Raw genomic sequence first — 24,006 nt, 5'->3', positions numbered from 1 at the left:
GCAGCAGAGGCTAAAACAGAAACGTGACTTCAGCAGAGAGACACAATAATAATCACATCTTCTAGGAAAGAACTTGTTCATCTACAGTTAGGTCCATATATATTTGGACACTGACACAAATCTTTTTTTTTTTTTAACCTGAAGACACTCATTAGCCTCAAGAATAGAAAGGCTGGATCGGATTTTTGTTCAAACCACTGAACTAAAGCAGAAAGTCTGCACTTCAACCGCATCCAAATTGTTTCATTTAAAATTCACTGTGGTACTGTACAGAACCAAAACTAGAAAAACTTTGTCTCCTTCCAGATATTTATGGACCTAACTGCACATTTCATAATAAAGTTTAGGCGATGGCACAGACCAGATTCAATATTTGTCCCTGCTCATCAATATGTGCGTCATAAATAAGGTGGGTTCACTTAAATCTTGGTCAGAACTTTGCTATACCATCTCAACAGAGGTATCATTGTTTCCCGATGGTCCCAATCTTGAATTTCCTCAGGCCTAATGGTCAGGTTATTCTCTCTGATGGGCGAATAAATAACCTCTTCTAAGAAAGGAAAACCCACTTTTATTTAATTAAAATGGGACTTTAAGCTCATAAATGCTTTGACGAAAGGAACAAGTTGCTCTCTCACTTGTTCATGACTTCTGCAGTTAAACACAGTTCACTACATATTAAATGTGAGATACAGAGACCAGTTTCCCCCGAAATAAAACACTATAGAAAACCCTCTTGGTTTACAATCTCGTCAAACAATTCAACATCGCCCCTGTCACAGATTAAGCCTTTCTATAAATATTGGTTGTAAGGAGACAGTTTTCCCTCCACACCAACTTAAAGAGTTTCGTGGTCTAAAGAAGAATGTATCAAAACACCTAATTTGTTTTATCAGAGACAAACAGATGGTTGACATGTTGAAGAAAAAACCTGAAATGTTTGTGTGCTTTTGATCAAGTCAGTTTTGGCACAAATAGTGATTTAGTATTTTAAACTGATGTATCCCTACAATACTAATTGATATGCTTCTGTCTGTGACTTGTTGTTAAACGTTGTTAAAAAGCATACCTTTACAAAACAGAAACTTCTGATTAAGAAAATACATTTATTGACAGCAGTTTAATGCCTAAGTACATGTTCTTACATAACATTTTATGCAGAAAAATAAAGCTGCATTATGAGTAGATTTTGTCTGGAAATTCAGATGAGTTGTATTTTTACAACACTATACTGTATAATTCAAAACAACCTGATATCAAAGCATATAAAAATGCAGTGGAAACAATATCTAAACATACAAAACAACAGCACTGTGGTGTTTCTGTCAAAATGTTATAATCATAATTGATTCCAGAAAATGTAAAAAGAAATTGCTGAGCAATATGAAAAAAATACGGTAAAAAGTTTGTTTAGGTATAATAAAGGTAAGTGGACACCAAATGGGAACAGCTATTTTCCTCTGTGAGGTTTGTTTGCTGGATATGTTTAATTCAGAGGGTAAAACTGTGCATCATAATGACAGACGATATACTAGTAACATTTAGAAATTGCTCAGTCCTTGCTTATGACATCGTGGCAAAAAAAAAAAAAAAAAACTGTTGCACATTGCCACTACTGCTATGCGACTGTGAATACTATAAATACCGACAACACCTGAGAGAGTAAAGAGGAGATCAGTAGCGGTCATAATGTGGTCTCTGATGGTAGGAGTTGTATCCCTGGTTGGAGCCTGGAGGTCCAGATTGGTGCCCACTTCCATGACCCCAGTGTCTGTCTCTGTCATGCCACTGCTGCTGCCCACGCTGGCCTCCTCCTCCCCACCCTCTGCCTCCTCCCCATCCATGACCACGGCGGTCCTGGTATCTAGATTAAGACGGATATTAACTAACAACCAATCTTCAATAGACAATAATGCATACATCACATGAAACATATAAAAAACTTTCAAAAACTCAAGTTGAGGTGATAAACGGCCCAAAAAATCTAGCCGTGTTTCCTGGATTCCTCTAGTCTCTAATCTCAGCTGAGAAAACCACATTCCTCCTTTACATAATGGTATCAGTTGAGTGACCAAACCTGGTTGTCAAGTTTTGTGTTTGTAAAAACAGCTGAGAGAGTAAAAACTACTCTTATTGTTCCATTTTAAAATTATATTCACATGTTATGACTCTTAATCTTGTTTTCTTTCAGTGTGAAACTCTTTGGAAGGTTGGCCATAGAGAGATGGAATATTAATAAAACTTTAGTTTGCAACCGAAAGAAGTCAAAAACAATACACCTTTTCACCCATAAAGGGAACAAGATGAGGATTTTAGCAGCACAGTATACTGCGATTTCATCTCTAAAATATTAACAAAGATGATTTCTGGTCAAATTGTAAAATTGGAGCGAAAAGAGGTAAGAACTGGAGGAAAAAGTGTGACTGTAACCTTGGACGGATGAAGATAAAGAAATGGATATCATAGTGCCAACTAACAAAATAATAAAATACTCAAAATATTTACCTATAATACATGAACTTAAAACTGATAATCTGTCTGCTTAAAGTGGCTCACCACCTATTTTACCAATGAAAGTCTGCTCACAGTGAGTAGTACTCAACCTGATGAACAGTTGAAGTGGTTCATTTCACTCTGAGGGAGAAAATTCAGGTCCATTACAGCTTCGGTTGTATTTTTGTAGCTCGAGCATTTGTAAAGTAACTGCTGAAATCTTACAGTGACGGTACCAGCAGTGAGATAATCATACAGGTTGTTAATAAAATCCAAGGTTAGTCAGATGGAACTGGAATGGAAAACGAAGACTAATGGTAAAGTTACAACCTAATCTGTCTGTCATTAAGCATCCCTTTTTGACCAGAAACATTCACAACCTGCAGAAGCAAAGGAGCTGAACAGTATACTGTCACAGGTCCTACAACTTACTGGTGAAATGTTGCCTCTCTCCCCAACTCCCAGTGTAGACATTAGTACAACATATTAAATTAAGCCACAGCTTTTTAAAAGAGATTCTTATCTTTTGCACTTTTCACATTGTTTATGTTACATACTGTGTAATCTTGCACATTCTCAGATGAAAAATTTGCACATTCCAGCACACTGTAAATATTTCCATTCCCTTTACAAAACCTTGGATTTGCTACATGTGCAAATCTCAGCCTTAACATGTATCATAATAATGTGAAGTAGCCTCTTATATAGGCTTTATATGGTTTTAATCCCTGATGTATAAATTACTGAGACAAACATCACACCATGAATGGCACAGTGAGATCTTTACCCCAATATCTACACTTGTTCGGCAACTTTCGGCCATCAACGCTAACTCTGTGGCCGGGCCACCATGCTATGACGACTCCACCCACGATGAGGTGGTACTCAATTGTAATGGAAAATGACCTAAACTGAGCAGTCAAGCCGAGTTGAGCCGAGTAGGTGCTAATGGAAAGCGCCATAAATTCCTGGGGGTGCACATCACAGATGACCTCAGCTGGTCCTTCCACACCAACTCCACAGTGAAGAAAGCACAACAACAGCTTCACTTCCTGAGGAGACTGAAGGGAGCCAGCCTTCCAACTCCCATCCTGACCACCTTCTACAGAGCCACTGTGGAAAGCATCCTGACTGTCTGTTTCACCACGTGGTTTGGAAACCACATGGTGTTTGGAAACTGCACAGAAGTGGATCACAGATCTCTGCAACATGTGGTCAAGACAGCGGAGAAGATCATCTGTGCCTCCCTCCTGGCTCTCCAGGCCATCTACAAGGAACGCAGCATACACAGGGCCACCTCCATCATGAAGGACCCCTCCCACCCCTCACATGGACTGTTTGTTACCCTTCCATCAGGAAAGAGACTGTACAGCATCAGAACCTGCACATCAAGGTTCTGCAGCAGCTTCTTCCCACAGGCTGTCAGACTGTTGAACACACCTTTATTTTACTTTATATTTATTCTTAATTTTTATAGTGTTACTTCGAATGAATGAGAGAAACGTCATTTCGTTTAACTGTGTACTACTGCTGAATGACAATAAAGGTGAAGTTTAGTTGAGTTGCAAACAGAAAAAGGTCCTTATACAAGATTGTTTTGAGACACTGATATTAGAAAAATAAACAGCTTAATTGGAGAAAAGTAGTTTGTCTTCTATCTCAAAAAACCGAAGACGGTCAACATTATCAGACCACTGACCTGTTGTCCCTGCCTCTCTGGTTCCCTCCTGATCGACCCCTCCAGTCCTCCACTATGGGTGGGAGGTCGGCTGGACGGCTCACATACTGCTGATATTCACGATCATCCGATGAAAATCTGTAGGCGAACAGCTCCTCGTAGCTCTGAGTTTTCTCCGAGGTCTCAGTCATCCTGTGGACAGAAGAGGAGAGGAGTCACTGAAGCACCAGCTAGCTAGCACAGTTTGGTTTGCTTGCTAATAAGTTTCCCATGCGGGCTAATAAAAACTGACGACATTTGGATGCGACATGCATTAGCTAATGATATAAGTAACACAAAACTGAATTAACAAGGTGAAATTCGAAAACGCACCTTTAAAAAGACGAGAATGCTTTTCGCACAGGCTAACCGCTGATAGCTTAGTCTTAAGTTCCAGTGTCGGTACGTCGCTGATATGCTTCCTGTTCGGAACAAATGAACGCAGATTAAAGGTTCCGGGGACGCGAGCACCTGCCACTGATTAATTGCTGTTACCTGGCAGTCAACGGTCAATATAAAACCGTGTAAAAGCTATTAAAAGATACCAACAGTCGACTTTAAAGCAATTTTATGAGGCATAATTTTGAACAAAATTGTGTCGCATTTACCTCCAACAGTTATTTCGCTTAAATTTGGGAGAAAGTGTCAGCTGCTGAAAACATGTAAGTTCACCTGAATTTAGAAAACGCTGTTTGTCGTTTTGTGTCTTCGTCAATTGTATTTCGGGTGAATTATTTCGTGGTTTTTAGCCCACAGCTTGGGCTTAAACGAGCCACTGGAACCGCAGACACCACCGCAGATACCACAGGTTTACAGGGAAAGGAAAAAAACAGCCAAACCAGGAGAGTGGGTGGCTCTGGAAGAAGCAGGTGGAAGCCGCTCCGTGTCGCTGCTGCTGCCCTTCACATGAAACACAATCCCGTTGGGGGGGTGAGAAGAAACTCCGCTAAGAGAGCAAGGCAAGGGGCATATTAACTTAATTCATCGGCGCCGATTGTTTCGAGACACCGAGGAAGAAGCCATTCCGAGTCGGGATTTATTTATTACAAGTAAAACAAGCGAGCGGAGCGAAAAAACTTCCTGACTTGAACGGGCTTCTGTGCGCCACACGACCCGGCGAAGCGAGTTTTCCGAAGAAGTGCTCTCATATTTCAGTTGTCTCTCTGCGAGCAAAGAGAGGGACTTGTTCGAAGCTGGCACACGGGCTTATGAACTCTTTGGACCGCTAATCATCTGTGGACTTTGACTGCGCTTTGAGACATTATTTTTCCCCGCTCGAGCCAGAGATAAATAAGGAGTTGTTCCTCAAGTCCGCGGCAATGGGGTGAGTAATCTAGAAAAGAGCGCCTCTCATGACACCTGCACTGATCTCAAATGTTGTGTGTTTTGTGCGGTGAAAATACGGCAAAAAAATCCTCAACGGCTGTCCAGGTGACCCGTCAAGCCTCTGAATAAATTTGTCGCTGCGCCCGTGCGTAAGGGAGACACAAATGTACTATTATTTTATTGCCAGAATAATCTGGCAATGAGAAAAAAAATCATGAGGTGACTCTTGTTGGACTGTGCCGATTTAATGTGTGAAATTGCTTGATGCCACATTTCTAAATTGAGATTTATGTATTATTTATGATTTCCCATGGATCCGTGTAATTCCTCTTTTGAATGGTCCACTCCTTTTTTTTCTTTTTTATCTGTGCGAATGTGGTTTATTTGAGAGGGTTATGATATGGAGGTGTCAGAGTCAACACTGCCCACTAATCAGGAGAGATGGTACTTGTGTGAGTGTGTGTTTTTGTGTGTTGTCCACAGGGCTGCAGGTAGTGCTGCTGTGTACTCCCACAGTAGTTTACAGTACATTATTTTGCCTCCATAGTCTCCTGTGGTGTGAATGTTGACTCTGTGGCTCAGTGCCATAGTTATGCAATCAGCAGCTCTCCTCACATCTACATATATTACTGAGTTTTCATGCTGGACTGCCAACTCCTTTCTTTTTATTTTTACTTCAACAAAAAGGACCTTGGTGAAATTTAGTGCTCTCAAAGTCAAACTTTAGGAATAGCTCCATTTGTGACATTAAAAATTGATTTATGTAAAAATATGAGGCAAGACGTGATAAAATATCAGCATTAATGTTCACTAATTAAGTAAAAAAAAAAAAGTGCCCCTTCTTGCCCAAAGTCTTTTATTTCCTGGGTACATGTTCGTTTTTTTATTATGCAAGGAACCAGTCGAACAGTCCAGACTCCTTCTCATGAGTTTGGCGGACTCACCGAGCCGGTTTGAAAGGACTCGGTTGTGTCATGAAACTGGCCCAGTGGACCTGCAGCGGCATGGCAGCCAGGCCCAGGCAGGAGGTCACACCTACTGGCAGCAACAAGTTTCCTTTTTCCAGCTCCCCGGTTTCACTTGGTGCCAACCAGTAGTATCGCTTTACAGACGAATACTTTTTGGAGGGTGGAAACAAACAACTCCGAAGAAATTTCATCCGGCCAGCTGTTCTCTAAGCCCACAAACTGCTGGGATTTGTTAAGGGTGGCAGCTAATAGTTGCTTTTACTAATCCTCTGATAATTTCTCTTAGTAATTAATGAATTGCTTGTTGTGTTAAGATGTTTAAATATGCAGTCATAATGTAGAAAAGGTCACATTAACATCTCAAAAGGGATCGTTTTGGCTGACCAGCCTTTCAAAACCCAAAGATATGATAGATAGAGAGATAGAGAGATAGAGAGATAGAGAGAGATAGATAGATAGATAGATAGATAGATAGATAGATAGATAGATAGATAAACTTTATCTGTCCCAAACGGTGACAGAAATTCTTCTTTGACAGGCTTCACAATAAAAAAACAACACATAAAAACACACTAAAAACACAAGTTTGCAAAGTAGATGTCTAAAAGAAATGTTAAAAAGAAGCAACAGCTGATCAGAATACATAAATAAATAAATATATAGTGCTCTGTGTCTTATTTTATTTTGTTCAGGGTGGTTATTGCAGTGGGAATAAAGGATTTTTTGTAGACGTTTTTGCGGGCCAGTGGGACTTTGTAACGCCTTCCTGATGGCAGTAACTGGAAGGAGTAATGAAGGAGGTGAGAGGGGTCCTCTGGGATCAGGGTGGCTTTCCTGATCACGGAGCGGTTAAACAGTGTAATTTGTTAGCTGATAAAATGTGATAAAACCAACAAAATACACATCTGACCATCTGGAATCTGCAAATATTTTATTTTTTCCCTTAGGAGATGCCTCAGACTCAGCTTAAACTTTTGTTAGTCCACAGTTGTCACAGCTTTGATAGAATCAGCAGGTTACAAATGTGTTATCTTGTGCAAGCTGCCATCCAAAGCCCAAAGAAATAAATTTACTCTCACAGAAGTATATCAGCAAAAAATCTATTGTGGAACCAGCAAATGTTGACATTTTTGCTTAAGGATGATTAATAAAGTGTTGGCACTCAGTTCTCTGTTAATCAACTAATCATTTCTAGGGCTGCAATTAACAGATATTGTCTTTATGGAATTAATCTGAAGTTAATTGTTTTTCTTGGTTGATTAAGCATCTTTAAATTCAGAAACGAGTAAATAAATAATCTAAAATAAATAATAATGTCCTCCCTAGTGTCCTAAACCCCAAATTGATGTTATTAATTAGCTTATTTTCCTCAAACAGCATCTAAAATCCAAAAAATATACAGTTTCTTACACATCGTAAAAAAAAGAAAAGTAAGAAATCCTCATAATCGAGAAGCTGTTGTCGTTTTTTCTTGACAATTACTTAGAATGGATGCAGATTAGTTTTCAGTCTACCCACTAATTAAACTGTCTTTAATTATTAAATATTTACATTTTTTTAAACAACTAAAATCAAACAGACCAGATGTTTTTGTAAAAGTCTAAATAATCTGATCCTGGATTCTTGGATTGGTTATGACATTACAGGATGTCACCTTGGACTTTGGGAAACACTGATTGACAGTTTTTAGGATTTCCTGACATTTGATGGACAGAAAAACTAACCAGTTAAGCAAGAAAATAATCAACAGAACCACTGATGATGAAAGTAATTGCTAGTTGCAGCGCTCATACACAGGTGTGCTAAACTGTGTAATATATTACATCCTTATTACACCTGGTAGTGATGCAATATGTGCTGCTCTACGTGACCTGCCATCATAGATAAGAATCACTCTGTGTATGTGTTTGGCAGGGACAACTGTAGATTATTTGGCATGTCTTGTTTTGTTTTGTTTTTTGCAGGATTTTGGTTCCTTTGTCCCTGAAGCTCTTGGCTCCTAAATGGAGTTTTAGATTGACTATAAGTCCCACAGCACACACACATTAACACCTCACATCTCTCTGTGTCCCTTTATTACCAGAGGTCTTTGCTCATGATCTATCGGTACCCTCTTGACCTTGACACAGTTGTTATTGATTATGTAATTTCCATAGGATTTATTAATCACATGCTGTGGTCCAGTTACAGCATTACATGTAGGAAGCATGCTTAATAAATCAAGTCCATGTAATTCAAGGTTGCTGAATTTGAAGAGGGTGAGGAAAGTCAGGGGGATAGAAGCTGTTAACAGTGGGAAAGAAAGTGATGGTAATTGTATTTTTAAGCACAGTTTTGCAGCTTAAGAGCTGCAATAAATCTCAGATTGCCTGAAAGCCCTTTCTTACTGAATAAGCGGTCGTACAGACAGCAATGCAATCAGCATATTGCTATTTAAAGTAAGCCATGCTGGGAGCAGCCCTGACACAGGGATAGATGGTAATCTCCAGGCTGGCGAGAGAATGACATCTAAAGGCTTAACACTCATTGATTAGGCTTTGTGACATGTGACGTGGCAGCGGGTCTCTTGGCTGCCCAAACAGGAGAGTGGACCGTAAGCCTAATCGGAGTGAGTGTGTTCCCTGTCTGCGTCTGAAGATTGGAGGGGAAGGCTGTAGAGGTGTATAAGGGGATCCGGAGCAGGTCTTACTGTTAAGGAATCATGTGTAAATGAAAGGGGACAGACAGCCGGCGGATTGGACGTCTCCTCACCAGATGGTTGAAGCCTAGGAGGCCATCTGCTGCCATGCTGTGCTTCTGTGGATACTTCCTCACTTCCTCTTCCTTTGAGCTCTCAGATTAAGTTGGATTCAGCATCATACCACCTCAGTACGGCGGAGGAGGACCTGCTGCGGTTGCTGGTTTGAATTTGGCCAACTGCCTTTGTTGCATGGGACACTGAATGATGCCAGCAAATTGGCTTTAGTTATGAAGGTCACCTTTAATAAATGCCTGGTGACAAAATACAGTTTGCCCTACATGCAAGCATAAGATTAAATACGCCATGCTAAAGCATGTAGTGTGACATCAGCATGGTACATATCTGGAATATAAATGAAGTTAGCCGACAGCTAATGCTGATTTTAATACTGCTTAACCCTTGTGTCGTCCTGCGGGTCAAAATTGACCTGTTTTAAAGTTTGAAAATGTGGGAAAAAAAATAAATTCACAGTGAAACTTCTGATGTCCACATTTTCAACATTTTTGGGAAATCTTTGAACATTTTTTGGTGGAAAAAAGAAATGTTAAACATTTTTATTAAGAACATTTACAAAAAAATGAACCAAAATTCAGCGAAATTTGCTGGATTTTGGTTCATTTTTATGTGAATGTTCTTAAAAAAAACAGAAGTTTTACTGAGATATATGCAATCACTTTAGATATTTTTAGGATTTTTTTGGAAGATTTTTACTCATTTTTGAAAATATTTACAAGAAATTTCTTGCCAAATTATTTTTATTTTTTTTAAATAAAACTTTTAAGGGAAACTTTTAAGGAATTATTGGAATTTTCTTCCTGAAGGTTTTGCAAATTTTCAGAAATTTTGTGAATTTTTTTGCTGAATTTTTGTGTTTTTTTCAGACAAGGCAACAATATTTTTAGGTGCCCGTAAATAAAGAACATTAAAGGGACACAAAGGTTTTAAAAAGTAAACTCAACTCAAAAGTTAGTTTATTTTCTTTGCTTATGTTCTCTTGTAAAATGCTACACATACTATCTCTTTGGTGCTGTGACGATCCTCTAAATGGACTGTCTGAGGAAAAAACTCTTTCTTGCAGTAAATACCATTACATTTTACTTCAGTTGACCTCATCTGATGCTTTCTTTTTACTTTTATTGACAGACTTTTGTGTCAATAAAACTCTAACTTTTAAAAAGCCCAGCAATTCTGGTAACAATGGAGATTTTTGCAAATTAAAACCTTTTCTAGAATGCTAATCAGTTAAATTAAAGAGAATACATTCACTAACAAATGTAAGAAAAATACTGGAGAATTGAATTCTTGCTCATTTTGTCCTTGTCAATTATATTTCTCTCTGCACTCCATAAAGAAATAAGAATAAATGCCTTAAACTGACCTTTAAAGGGTAAATAATGCCCATAATAGCGTCTCCATTAAGTCACTGTTAAGCTGAGACGATATGCTCATTTTTTTTAAATGTCAGGAGGAAGAAGATAAAAGCATAATGTGGAGCTGTCCTTGTAGTCATTCTCTATGAGCTGTTAAATCCATTGATTTTTGCCCCACTCAGCTGCACGTTGGATTCCAGGTTATTGCATGACCTCCTTTGACCTTCTGGCATCATTAGCAGAGCAGCAACTTTACTGCAGTGAAAGTCCAGGTGGTGTAGTAATGAAGTCACAGATCTCTCCTCTGCTGCCTACTTTGCTCATTCACACAGACAAAACGTCGCTCACACTAATAAGACAGCTTGCCTCTGCGGCAGGCCTTGCAGGTAAAAAAGATGGAGACCTTGTTCATCTGACATATTAGAATTCAAGTTATTAAATCCTGCTATTTTATGTTTACAAATGAATTCTGCTCGGTATTCACAACACATTTGATTCTAATTTGCCATTTTTGTATTGCCAGCTTCACCTGATCTATGCACCTTGTGACCTAGATAGGAGCTTCTCATTTCCTCTCGGACAGATTTGGGAGACGATGTTCTTTTGTTGCTCCGTCCCGCTGAAAAGCCAGTTGTGACTTGGCGTGTTGCTGTCGGCGCCGGCAGAGAAAGTGAGGAGGGATAAGTGCTCTAACTCAGTTGTTCTCCTCCGACTGCACCGCGGATATTTGACAAGTGAATAATGTAGCTTTTGTCACTAAAGTTCTTTGAGCAGAGAGAAATGCAAATTCCTTGTATTTTTCAGACCACGTAGGTCCAAGGACAGTGTTTTATGCACACTCTGCTAGTGATATAATGATGTTAAGTGACTGATGTAGCTTGCTGATTGTTCTGCTTTAGTGCTTGTCTTGTTGAGAAAACTTGTGCAAATTACCCAGAAGCACTTGAAGTGGTCAGATAGTACAATGTGCCCACTGCCAGTGCATTATGCATGCTAGAAAGACTTCTGTTGTTCCTAAAGTTGGGTCTTTTGTTAAAGCTGCAGTAGGCGGAAATCTAGAAAAGGTAAAATGACAAACTCTGAAAACACAGCCTTCCTTGCACAGCTCTTACCTCTAAAGTCTTGTTCCAAAGCCCCTTTCACCAGACATAAGCACATACTTGTAACGCATTAAAGTCGAGCTAAAATTCAACTTGTGGCTCGTAAAATGTACTTGCAGCTTCACAAGGGATTTGTGCTCTCATGAGAGAAAGTCCTGTTTTTCCCGATTGTACCACCACATCCTGAGCTCCCCGTGGACTTTGCTGCTGTTTATACTCTCTCACCTGATCTCTGTGAAAAGCCTGGCTCAAGTCTCCTGTCTAAAGCCTAAAAACTGAGCCAAAAGGACATACAGAAGTCTAGGGCCTCCTTAAACTGAAAATACACTTAAAGAATATGAATGAATTTTTGCTTTAATGAGACTGGGTTTTCGTCACTGATAGTAATGTGGTGCATGTTACTGAAAATGTCTGTTCAGGTTTGTGTTTTGCATCTGGAAGATTCAAAAGGGGAAAACATGCTTGGTAACAGGCCGGTGATCTTATGAAGTCCCACTGGCATAAAGACTAATGAAGATATCCTACAATAGCTTAACAGCTCTTTCACACCATTGTGCCCGTGGGTCTGTATCCAATAAAAGTTTAATGTACAGTAGACTAGTTTATTGATTCGTATCCATTTTACACTCCAAACATGGTTGAAACCCAGATTTTTTTTGTTTAATGTTGATACTCTCTCTGACCCATTTAATGAGAGACTTGATACCTTTTGAACGCTAAAAGCCAGTTCAGAAAAAAACACTCTACAGATTCACTACACAGCAGCAAGTCATCAACTTATTTTACTTTATGTAAAAGTATCAAAACTAACCAAATATCCTGCATACATACACATATACTGGCCAGTTTATTTTTCATTTTGATTTTCAACTTCAACCTGTACAGACACCTAAAGTGTAATCTATGCACTAGCTCGTTTGTCTTTGACTTTAGCAGTCGGTAACATGATGTTCACTCTCTGTAGGAACGTGAAGAATGCGGTTCACATATCTAAAGCTGTCGAGCCTGTCGATTTCTGTTAAACAAGCACCAAAGCCTGTTTGAGTTTTGACGTTAATTTGCTCAGTGTTTGACCTCAGATTCCCAAATCACTTATCAGACCGAGAGATAAAGGAAGTGACTGATGAGCAGAGTTTGCTTGTGGAATGAGCCCAGAGTGGATTCTTTACCTTAGGAATCTGGACAGGGCTGTTTGTCTCCCTTACCCAAAAAACAGAAAAAAAACCCCAAAACATACCATGATTGTACAGATGTAGCAGAGCACAAACGCAACGTGACTGCAACCCCTTGTGTTAAAATTATCATCCAAAGTCTTAGTCAAAGAAAGAAGCTGCCTGCTGTTGGTCACACTTCCTCTCAGCATGTGGTGTCATCCCGCATCATCTTAAAATGTCTTCTTCAAGCTGCACGATAATCCCTCTCTTAGCAAACTTCACCTAAACTCTGGAGCTTAGGTAAATCAAACGTTAATCTTAAATGTTACAGTATTTATGAGAAAAAGAGACGAGCAGAGATCTTGGATGTCTTTTTGTGTGCTAGCTTAAGTTCTTGTTGTATAGTTTCATTAAGTGTAAGATTTTAGTTTTTAATTTCTAGGCAAAACCCAGAGCTTTCCCAACTTTAACTGGCTGTCAGCACATTTCTTCATTTTTAGATGAATCTTTTGCTGCTACGCGACTGCTGCATCATCAGTGTGTACGAGCCTGAGGTGGGTGTGTAGGTGTACGTAGGCAGACAGTGTGGACTAACGCAGACCTGCTCCCCCCACACAGAAACACACACACCTGTAAATTATTCAAAGCACCAGATGGGGACAGAGAGCACCCGACAGTCAGCAGGACAAAGAATTCAGCAGTCACGAAGTCCCAAACGTTGTCGTCGTCTTTTTTATTTTATCCAGTAAAATCAAGCAACCCTAATGCTTTTTATCTGAGAAAAGCAGATCACTGGATTCCACCAACAGTCGTGTGAGTGCATCCATGTGTTCAGCGGTGGCCTTTCACTTGTCTTCCCCTGCCAGTGTGAGCTGGCTGCAGACACTGCCACGGCAAAGGTCAGCGTGTGTGCGTTTGCCGTGTGTACGTAAAGCGACAACAGTGATCTGTATAATGGGTTTTGTTGTTCCCAAAGCAGATGAAGACTGAGATTAGGCTTAAAGGGGACAGTGAATTTATTAGGCTTTCATTTCTGTGAGAACCATAATCCCAGTGGAAGTAAAAGCTTTATTAGCTCATGAATATTTTCCTGCCTGCCAGCCTGCCTGTCTGACATTATTTTCTGCGGCACCTCACAGCAGTGCATTAAAGTAACACTGAACTGACCGTTCTCCACACAACTCATTTTGCCAACAAAGGCACCATTTACATCCTTGTAATGAAACATGTAGCTATACAGGAGAAGATGTCACACTTCTGCTTGCCTTAAAAGCCATTTGTTTGGATCTTTTTCAGTGACATTTTAAAGATATGCTCTCAGATGATTGGGATTTAGGTTTATTTTCCTAAGCACATCCCTGTGCTCAAAAAAAGCAATATTTGTAATGGTTTTTGTTGTGCATGAATGGAAAGCGAAGTGCGGCTGTAGCACTGTGTTCAGCTCGGCACCCTTGTACACACTGCACACACTTTTTTTGAAATTTTTCATGCTAGACCAAGAGGTGAAAGCAAAATGAAAGAATACTAGAAGCTGTCACAATGTTTTCAACAAACTGATGTTTGTATAAAATTGGATAGAAAAGCTCTCTCCTGTGAGCATGTTTGTAACCAAGTTGCATGACTTTTTGGCAAATGGTTCAGTGGCCTTTAAAGCATCTGGGATTTTACTTACTTAATGGGTGTAAGAGGACAAAGTGATTCATAGAAACGACATGGAAACAAAATGCAGCGTAGCAAAACTGTACAAGACACCAAACAGCATAAGTGTTTTTCATATCATCAGTGTTTTTAGTGGCCAAGTTTCTGACCCCAAAACAGTTATTAATTTTATAGAATCTTTGAAATAAGTTAGAGAGATAAGGTCATTACTTAGGGCTTTTCCATAGTGTTCAGCTTTGGTGCATTTCAATACACATATTTGTGGTGGGGAGTTCAAACCACAGGACTTGGAATGTCATTGTCCAAAAAGCAGGTTTATTAATCAGTTTTTAAAAAGTGTGTGCAGCAGCTATGGAGAGCAGAGAGTACATGTGATTAATATGCCACCAAGCTTCCTGTTCCACCTATTCACAAGGACATGCCAACGAATTGCACTGTGAATTGCAATTTTTTCATGTATGAATTGATACTCAAGGCATCAATATGCTTTCAGTGAAGTGTTCTTCAAATGAGTGAACAGCCTGTGAAATCCCCCTTCCCCCACGACTCCGAATCCAACGACTAATTATTATTATTATTTTTTTTTTTTACCTTCCTAACACAACAAATCTCACAAGCACACCCACTTCATGTGATGGATGATTGGTTGTAGATTTGAACTTTTATCTGAAGCACTTTTTTTCCCGCTTTCATTCATGACACTATTACTTTTGCCACTTGTCACTTTTTGTATGTACAAACAAGTGCAAAGCTATGAATGCCTTTGAGGAAGGATTGTTCAGAATGGTGTGTGGATCTGTGTGTGTCTCCGTCTGTGTGTGTGTGTGTGTGTGTGTGTGTGTGTGTGTGTGTGTGTGTGTGTGTGTGACCTCCATTTGCACCATTTCTTGCTCCTCACTCCTCTGTGACAGCAGCCTTTTCACCTTGCCTTTGAGTGTCCCTGTTTGGGACGTCTGTAGCCACTTGCGCCATTAGATGTGTTTGGAAGACGAGGAAGAACATCTAAAACGTATTTTCAAGAAAAAAAATCGGTCATAGCTTTTGGACAATCAATAAGCACCAAGAGACACAAAATATGCTTTAAGAAAAACTAGAAAAGTGAACAAGTTAACTGTGCTCTGCCTGAAGACATGTTCTCTTTACGTTCTGATCTTGATAAAGACAAGTACCTCCCACCTGTCTCCTCCATATTCTCTGTCTGCATCCATTAAGTTCTTCAGGTGTCCTCTGATCCCTCTCATACAGCCACTCCACTTAATTATTCTCTACTCTTGGAAACTTTCTAGAAGAGTATTTCAACCCACTGCACTGACCTTTTGAAATGAGAACTTCTTTTGGTTAATTTGAACCTGCTGAGTCTAGTCTGTGTAAAATACTACCATTAAAGCGAATTCCTGCTGGTTTTTCACTCCCAGCAGTGCTGTTCTTTCAGTGTAAAGTACCTGTATAGTTTTATCATGACTGCACTGTCTGCAGACGTGGTTGTGTCCTAGATATTGATGGTAAATCTGGTAGAGAGATGAAAGTATACATTTTTCTGTATTTTTTTTAAATTAATAAAAACTAACACAATAGTTGGTCTCCTTCATTATTGGCTCTAGTATATAGGCTTCCTAGTTCAAAAAGTTCAAAATTTTAAGTATTCTTATGTGTATTTGTATTCTATACCAAACCAGCTGATTAAGGTGTATTTGATGCAAGCAACAAGGTGTGTTGTGATGCTTTAAACAGAAACATGAGAAGACGATTTTCAGCTTTTGACTGTCGACATCTGAGTCAGGCCGTGGTATTTCTGTATATGGGTGTGTGTACAAGTGACAGAGAGGGAGGATAATCAGTGTTGAGACAGAGAGAGATTAATTGTGGATGTTCTAAAGAGGAGTGGCACTTGTGCTGTGTTTTCAGTCTGATGTCATTTAACGCTCGTGTCGTTCTGCGGGTCACATAGATCCATTTTGAAGTTTGAAAATGTGGGAAAAAATATATATTTTCACAGTGAAAACTTCAACATTTTCAACATTTTTGGGAAATTTTTGAAAATTTTTTTGGTGGAAAAAAAGAAATGTTAAAAAAATGTTTCTTTAAGAACATTCAGAAAAAATCAACCAAAATCCAGCAAAATTCACTGGATTTTGGTTGATTTTTTTTCTGAATGTTCTTGAAGAAAATATTAGAACTTGTATAGATATGTATGTAATTACTTTAGATATTTTTAGGATTTTTTGGGGAAGATTTTTAGTAATTTTTGAAAATATTTACAATTTTTTTTTTTTTTTAATTTTTATTTCTTTCCAAATTTGGGGATTAAAAAAAACTTATAAGGGAAGCTTTTAAAGAATTTTTGGAATTTTCTTCCTGAAGATTTTGCAAATTTTTTATAAATATGGGGAATTTTTTTGCTGAATTTTTTGATATTTTTTTCAGACAAGTAAACAGTGTTTTTTAATGCCCGTAAATGAGGACAACAGGAGGGTTAAGTTTCAGAGCAGTCTGATCCTGGTCCTTCATGCTGATGCTCTTCTGAATCACCAGGCCAGTGAGCTGCTCGTTGCTGAGGAGCAGGTTACCTCGCCCTCTCAGAGTTAAATGATCTGATTTGAAATCTTTCCCCATCGCTGTTGTGACTGAGTTGGGTTTTGATAGCTAATTACATTTGTGGCTTTGCAGCTTTTCATTTCAAAAATATTAAGTCAAATGTGAATAGAAGCAGAAGATTACGTAATGAAATGAGAAAAGACGTAACGACCAGGCGTGGCATAGAATAACTCTGGAGGACAAAAGCTCAACTTGAGTCAGCTTATGAATATTGTCTAAAATTGGTACCTGGGATGAGTCAGAGTGACGCTCTGCAGATCTTTTATCTACTCATAATTCCCATGATGGGTGGAAATCATGTTAACACAATGTACCAAATACCATTACAGTCAGTCGCTCTTAGCAGAGAAGCGGTGTGACGTAATTTTTTCCAGTAATGCTGATTGACATGGTTAAAATTAATAACGTGATAACAACAAAAACCAATCCACCAGTTAGCCACAACATTAAAAGCACAGAATTAATATTAAGTTCCTCTTGTGCCACCAAATGGCTTTGACCCACTGAGGCGTTGACTCCCGAAGACCTCTGAAATCCTGATGCCCTCCGGCATCAGGCACCAAGAAATTTGCAGCAGTTCCTCTAAATCTTGCAGAGTGAGGTTTAGTCTCCATGGGTTGGATTTTTTTTTCCAGCTGATCAATCAGATTGAGAACTGGGGAATTTAGGGATCAACATCTCAAACTTTTTGTCATGCTTCAAAACCACTCCTGAACAATTTTTGAAGAGTCACAAAGTGTGACAATAGTTCCTCTGTGAGAATGAACCAAATGGGCCAACCTTTGCTAGTCAGCATGGGCCTGCTGTTGGTTAACTGGTTGGACACGCTAACCACTGGAGCAATCTACATGACTTGCTGTTTAGCAGATGCTCTCACCCAGTCATCAAGCCAAGTTTAGGTCAAAGTTGCTCAAATGCTTTCGGTTGCTCCTTTTTCGTGCTTTCTACAGGTAAACTTCCAGAACTGACTGTTCACTTGCTGCCAAATGTAGCTCATTCTGACAGGTGCTGTTGTATCAAGTGTTACAACTGGGCTCTGAAGCTGCAGCAAAACAGGGAGACAACAACAGGGTGGTGACTAAAAGAAAGCTTTTACTGTAATGCAAACCAAGCCAACAAGGTGCACTAAAGACTACAAACCAAACCAAACCAAAACCAGGCTGCTGGAGCTCCAGAAGGAAGCAGCTCCTGTCAGAGAGTGAGCCAGATGCTGGAAGTGAGGGAGATTTTATGCAGTTTGAGCCACTTGATCCCAGGTGTGGCTCAATCAGCTGACGAGCCTCAGCTCCTGAACAGGCTCACCTGGTGTTCAGGTGGAGGGTCGTCACACAAGATAATCAGTGTTATTTACTTGAACTGTCAGTGACTGCAGCATGTGGCTAATTAGCATTAACATATGCAGTGCAACATATAAGACAATGAAGAAAAATGGATTTGTTTGTGTTGAAGTACAAATGTAATGAGTTAATGAACAAATATTAAATGTAATGATGAGAATCACATGCTGGCTAGTATAGTGCAGGGATGGTGTAAAATTTCTCCATGTTACTCTGTGACTGCATTTCAACGTCCACATGCTACTCATTGCTTATTCTACAATAGTTGTCAGCAAAAGTCAGAAAAAGTAGTCACATGTTTTTACAGGTAGACTCCTCTATTGTTTGGCTGTGTTACCACAAACTGTCTGGAGTGTGTTTGATGCAATGGAGACCTCATACATTAGACAGTAGATGTGAATGCATCCATACACACCAAGTGCACTGTGTCACGTAGACATCTCGTTGTATCTTACTAGCACCCATGAGAGGGAAAGGGGGTGTTGATGTGCTAATGGCTATGGGTTGCCATGAGGATTTAGGGTTTGTGTTACATTATCACCTGCCTGTGTGTGCTGAGACTGTGGGGACTCGGTATCTCCGGAGACAGAGGACACTGTCTCTGCAGACGTAATAAGAGCTATTCACACTGTAACTGTGTGTATATTCGTGTGGCTCGTTTATCGCTGGATGTTATCTTGATCTGTAGTTGTGTCTTCTCTGGAATCCCTCTCTAATGTTGTCCCTCGGCTCTGTCCACCTCAGGGAGCAGCCGATCTACACCACCAGGGCCCATGTCTTCCAAATCGACCCAACCACCAAGAAGAACTGGGTCCCTGCCAGCAAGCAGGCCGTCACCGTCTCTTATTTTTACGACAGCACACGCAACAGCTACCGCATTATCAGCGTGGATGGATCCAAGGTATGTGTGTGTGTCGGGCATATTCCATGTCTAACAACATCAGGGAGAGATGATGGGAAATGTTTAAGTGCTCTCAGGAGACATAGAAGAGAAAAAGCACTCAAAGGTAGAAATGAGCAATTGAAAATCATATTATTGTTACATTTGCTGCTGCCGTTGATGAGCAGCGTGGAGGCCCAGCAGGATAGTACACGATAATACACTAATAAAAGAGAGTCTAATGAAACACCGACGTATTAATTAAAAATGTGTCTTTTTAGAGTTATACTGGCTCACAAAACTGTTTGTTGATGATCACTTTACATCCATATAGCAGCTTTCAGCTACATTATAGTGTGTTCTAAACACTGCATGGGGGACAAACTGTTGTTCCTCTGTCATACAAGATCAAATTCATCTGTGTAAAACAGAAACCGATTTTTATTTTAAGTAAAGCTTACTCATAGCCATTATTTCACACTAGCAGCAATGTCAACAGAATGCCGGAAGATAGTGAAAAATACCGTCATATTTTTCAGAATACAAGGTGCCATCTTCAAAATGCTTACATCTGACCAACAATCCAAAGTATACAGACCAGAGACCACAACTGAGGATCCAAAAATAGTGTCAGCTCAGCATTTTTGCCTCTCAAAAGGAGTCAAATGATTTATCAGATTAATTTTTAGCTGATTGAACCAGTGAATCATTTTAGCACTGACTTCAGCAGAAACTTCTACAGATAATAATTGATGATATACAGTATTATCATAATCATGTCAGGCTGAACTTTCCTAAGTGATGAAAATTATCACCTAGCCTGAGTTCTAATATTATTAAAATGTATGTATCAGAATTGGAATGGATTGGATATTCTCTGTGATAAATGTCGGTATACTAAAGTAGACTTGGCAACAAATCAGAATCAAGTATACAATCATATTTATACATTTTCTGCATCATCAGCTGTATGCATGTAGGTTCCCTGGCAACGCGACTTGTACAGTTTGCACTAATGTAACTGCACAGCTTTGTTCAGTGGCAGCACCAACATATGGCTCAACAGGTTTGCAGATATGGCGTGTTTCCTCAGTTGAGAATCTACATCGCTCGTAAAGAATCTTGCCAGGAAAAGAATTGCTGAGAGAGTGGTGCTTTTTTCAGCGGATTTAAATCCCAAACTCAGAACAAAAACCCCTCTGGAGAAGGTTAGCTACTGTGGAGGTATAGCAGAATAAAAAAAAGACTAACTTCATTATCTGTGCCTTTTACTGTCATTACAAAAGTCCGCTATAGAGCTATTAAGAACTGGCCTCGCTGGAGTAGCCTTTATTGTCAAGTCAAAGCCCCCACCGTGAAGGAACCGCTTGGTCATAGAACACGCCTTACATGGTAAATATGCATGTTAACAGTCACAGTAGCTTGTGTCGCATAATGCTGAGATTAAATCATACAAGTAATATGAGACACGACACAAGTCTGCCTGTATCCCATATTTACACCCTCTTTCTCTGCTAACTGAAAGAGTAGATTATGTGTTTCCATGGCGATCAGCGTCTTCTGTCTGTGTGGAGACTAGAGGAGCGTTATGACGGCAATATCCCTCTGTTGACACTGTCAGGAAATTACCTTTTGCACAATCTTAAATCACACAGTTTACCTGCAGAGGCACTTGAGAGGCTGAACGGGTTGACAGTTGTCTGGATGTCTTTATGTCCTCGCAGATGCATTTCGCTGTGGAGTCAGGATTACAAACCCAGCAGCTGATGGGTGGGTCTCACAGGAACTCAGCGTAGATATATCTGATTATAGAGGATCTGCACAGCAAGCATTTCTGCTGTCCACTGAACAGTGATGAATAAATGCATACAACGGTTTGTGTGTGTGTATTCACCTAGTAGGTATGAATAAGTTTGTCTCTTTGGCCATCTGGCTTAAATGTAAAGAGCTTCTGAAGATAAATTCATCGCCCGGTGCAGGTTAAGTACAATTTTAAGTAAAATTCTCCCTTTAAAGAGAGAATTAGTGCTTTATTCCTCTTTTCCAGCCACGCATTGTTGAGTCAGCCTCTGTTAGCTTCAATAGAGAGCTCTCCCCACAGCTAGAGAGGCAAGTCTCTAATCTGTTATGTCATCAAGCAGCACTTATGAAGCCACAAGAATGACATTAACAGACAATAGATTACAGAAGATAAACTAAATCTACTACCTCAAGTCACTTTTACAGATATGTTTGCTTTGTAAGGGAGTTAATGGGAATCTTTTTTTATTTCTGGCTAAAGGCATCTATGTTTTTGTATGTCGTCTTTATCCTGAAGGCCAGGAGTGCTCTCTCTGCTCTCCCACTCCTGTCATCCCCTCTGTCCTCCTGCCTCCCCACTCTCCTGTAACCTTAACAGAACAGTGTGTGGCATAAAATCACTGCAGACGACCACTAGAAGTGACATATGAGGAAAACAGTCCACCAAACTGACATTATTTTAACTAGAACCCTACTGATTTTAATTTGATCCTCGTTTCTGGTTAATTTACGCAAGTCAGAATGGTTTTGGTATGAGCAAAGTAACCAAGAGTGAGAAAGTGTTGAGTCATATCAAATAAATGTTAAATATAGTTTCTAGTTTGTACACTAGCTGCGAGGGAGACAGGTCTGTCTAGAGGAATATTCTGTGCCGCTGCAGACACTAACTATGACAGAACGTCAGCTTATATTGGTCCGTCCGTGATGGCTGGAAAACTCACTGATGATGATATGGCAAGTAGAGGAGCATATCAGCACTTCTGACTCTCACTTATTCTGAATCGTGCTTCTCATATAATGATAGAAGCAGCACAATGACAACTCAGTGCTGAGTTTTCTAGTACTTTATTAATTATTGCAAGTGCCTGTGATAACTTTGTGAGCTTCTGTGTAAAACACTTTTAGCTCTTTTCTAGTTTAGATTTTTTGTTATGCTTTCTTTGTGTTATATTTTTCTCCATTTGAGTACTTTTTCCCTACACTGTAAAACTTTTTTAGTTGTTTTTATGGTAAAATTCCAGCAGCTGTGGTCACCAGAATACTACCATAAAATTATGGTAAAATATTTTCTACATTTACAGTAAAGAAATGTATTGATATAGTTGATTTTAGGGTTAAAAAAATGTGCTTCATTCCATATTTTACTGTAAAAAAATTATTTTAACCTTTAAAAATTTGAAAGTTTCTGTAAAAGTACTATATAAAATAAAGTTTGTGTAACTTATTATAAATATTGCAGCATTATTCCATTATCAGCACAACAGTTAGTGTATTTAACATTAAATATATGTATATTTAGCAAAAATTGCAGTTAAAGCTGTCATAAATATTAAAGCATATCTCCATTATTAACACAAAAATACATCAATTTGACCGGTAACGAACGGTATTTTCTACATGTAATAAATGCAGAAATTGCCATAATACTTGTTACGAATATTGCAGCATGTTTCCAGTACAACAATATGTACATTTAACTGGGAAAAATTGCGTTCTTTTTGAGAGTTAAATGCAAAAGTTACAGTATTGTTATACATATTACAGCATTTTTCCATTAAAAACTGTGCAGGAGTCGAGAAATGTATTTTTTCAAGAGAAACAAAATCTGAAAGCACACGTTTCTCCTGACTAACCTGTTTACAGTGATTCAGTGTTATATAAACTGCATCAGACTGTTTTAGAGTTTACAGATTTTTATCATCATGGTTTGACAGTTTTTCACCATAAAATGTGCAAACATTTTTTACAGTGTACTGCTTCTGTCACCGCCAGTATCTAAAATGAGGATCTTGGCTCGTGTGCTCTGAGCTGATGATCTAAAAGACGAGTTCCTCCAAGTGGACCTGTTCGTCTTCATGTGCATACCTGACGTTGTTAGCAACAGCATAAGCAGCAGCATTTTTTCGTTAAACATCTAACTCTCTGGTATTCATTGCATCTAACAATGCACTGATGGAGCATCTGGTTTAAAGACTGCAATGCCTATGGTTCAGTGGGGACGTTTGGTGCAAAAAAGCAATCTTTAAATAACTTGTTACAGAGGGAAATATCATTTCTGCTTCTTGTATCATTTAAAATTCTCATATACTTACCTTAACTTCCTCAACCCAATCCAGCCTACAGCCAATTCATTTGTGTTTTGCCACGTTGCTTACCTTTAAAATTGTGATTACTGCATACAGTTGTTGTAGTTGTATGCCATGAAGTATTGTTTACCCAATAATAGCTTTATTTCCACTGTGAATGAAGAGCCCGTGTACACTTTGCTCTTCAGTATCTGGTGTGTTTGGGTGAATCATTAAATCAAGCTACACTGAGTATTTTGTCATATGCCCAGCTGTCATGAGAGAGACTACGCTGTGCTGTTATAAGTCCCAAAACAATTACCCATTAGGATTATGGTGCAATCACACCAAACCTGATACGAGCTGGTGTGAAGCTCCAACAACTGCAAATTCTGCATTGTAAACAGTGTTGCTTATCAGTGATTATTTTGTCAGAAAAACAAACTAGGAAAGCAAATAATAATAAAAAATGTAATCAGAAAAGTGTGGATTTGAGCCTGGAAGGCAGAAGCATAATTCCTGCCGTTGAAGCTGAATTTCTTATACATTGTAATGCTGTGTCCATTGTCTCAGTTCTGTCTA

The 24,006-nt window shown here is 39.2% G+C and overlaps 2 protein-coding genes across 5 annotated transcripts in view; one reads left to right on the top strand and one right to left on the bottom strand.

Annotated features, from left to right (window-relative positions):
- Positions 1 to 1,086: 1,086 nt before the first annotated feature.
- On the bottom strand, positions 1,087 to 5,021 carry ramac (RNA guanine-7 methyltransferase activating subunit). Of its 3 annotated transcripts, none has more exons than XM_023268382.3 (4): positions 4,883 to 5,021; positions 4,544 to 4,632; positions 4,193 to 4,363; positions 1,087 to 1,864 (listed from the first exon to the last, which is right to left on the bottom strand). In XM_023268382.3, the coding sequence occupies exons 3-4, from the start codon at positions 4,360 to 4,362 to the stop codon at positions 1,675 to 1,677; spliced, it is 360 nt and encodes a 119-aa protein (XP_023124150.1). In that variant the 5' UTR covers position 4,363; positions 4,544 to 4,632; positions 4,883 to 5,021; the 3' UTR covers positions 1,087 to 1,674. The 3 variants fall into 3 exon arrangements, with proteins under 3 accessions (XP_023124150.1, XP_023124149.1, XP_054866808.1); XM_023268381.3 differs by having other exon boundaries at positions 4,819 to 4,959; XM_055010833.1 differs by lacking the exon at positions 4,544 to 4,632 and having other exon boundaries at positions 4,883 to 5,020.
- homer2 (homer scaffold protein 2) overlaps positions 4,718 to 24,006 on the top strand; it is a 36,039-nt gene continuing 16,750 nt past the window's right edge. Inside the window, exons 1-2 of one of the 2 annotated variants that reach the window (XM_023268380.3) lie at positions 4,718 to 4,872; positions 19,204 to 19,360. In XM_023268380.3, coding sequence (XP_023124148.2) covers positions 4,871 to 4,872; positions 19,204 to 19,360 — 159 coding nt within the window. In that variant the 5' untranslated portion in view covers positions 4,718 to 4,870. Of the gene's footprint in view, positions 4,873 to 5,142; positions 5,535 to 19,203; positions 19,361 to 24,006 lie in introns of those variants that run through there. The other variant, XM_023268379.3, reaches the window with a different exon arrangement.

Source organism: Amphiprion ocellaris, chromosome 1 (genome assembly GCF_022539595.1).
Source record: "Amphiprion ocellaris isolate individual 3 ecotype Okinawa chromosome 1, ASM2253959v1, whole genome shotgun sequence".
In the NCBI taxonomy this organism is placed as follows: Eukaryota; Metazoa; Chordata; class Actinopteri; family Pomacentridae; genus Amphiprion; species Amphiprion ocellaris.
Note: the sequence above shows the minus strand (reverse complement) of the source record. Positions and strands in the feature narration are given on the sequence as shown.

Bases quoted from the DNA above. Each gene is read 5' to 3' on its own strand.
- ramac (XM_023268382.3), bottom strand. From the start codon at position 4,362: ATGACTGAGACCTCGGAGAAAACTCAGAGCTACGAGGAGCTGTTCGCC. The intron at 1,865-4,192 runs GTCAGTGGTCTG...GTCTTAATCTAG, and splicing joins CAGAGAGGCAGGGACAACAG to ATACCAGGACCGCCGTGGTC.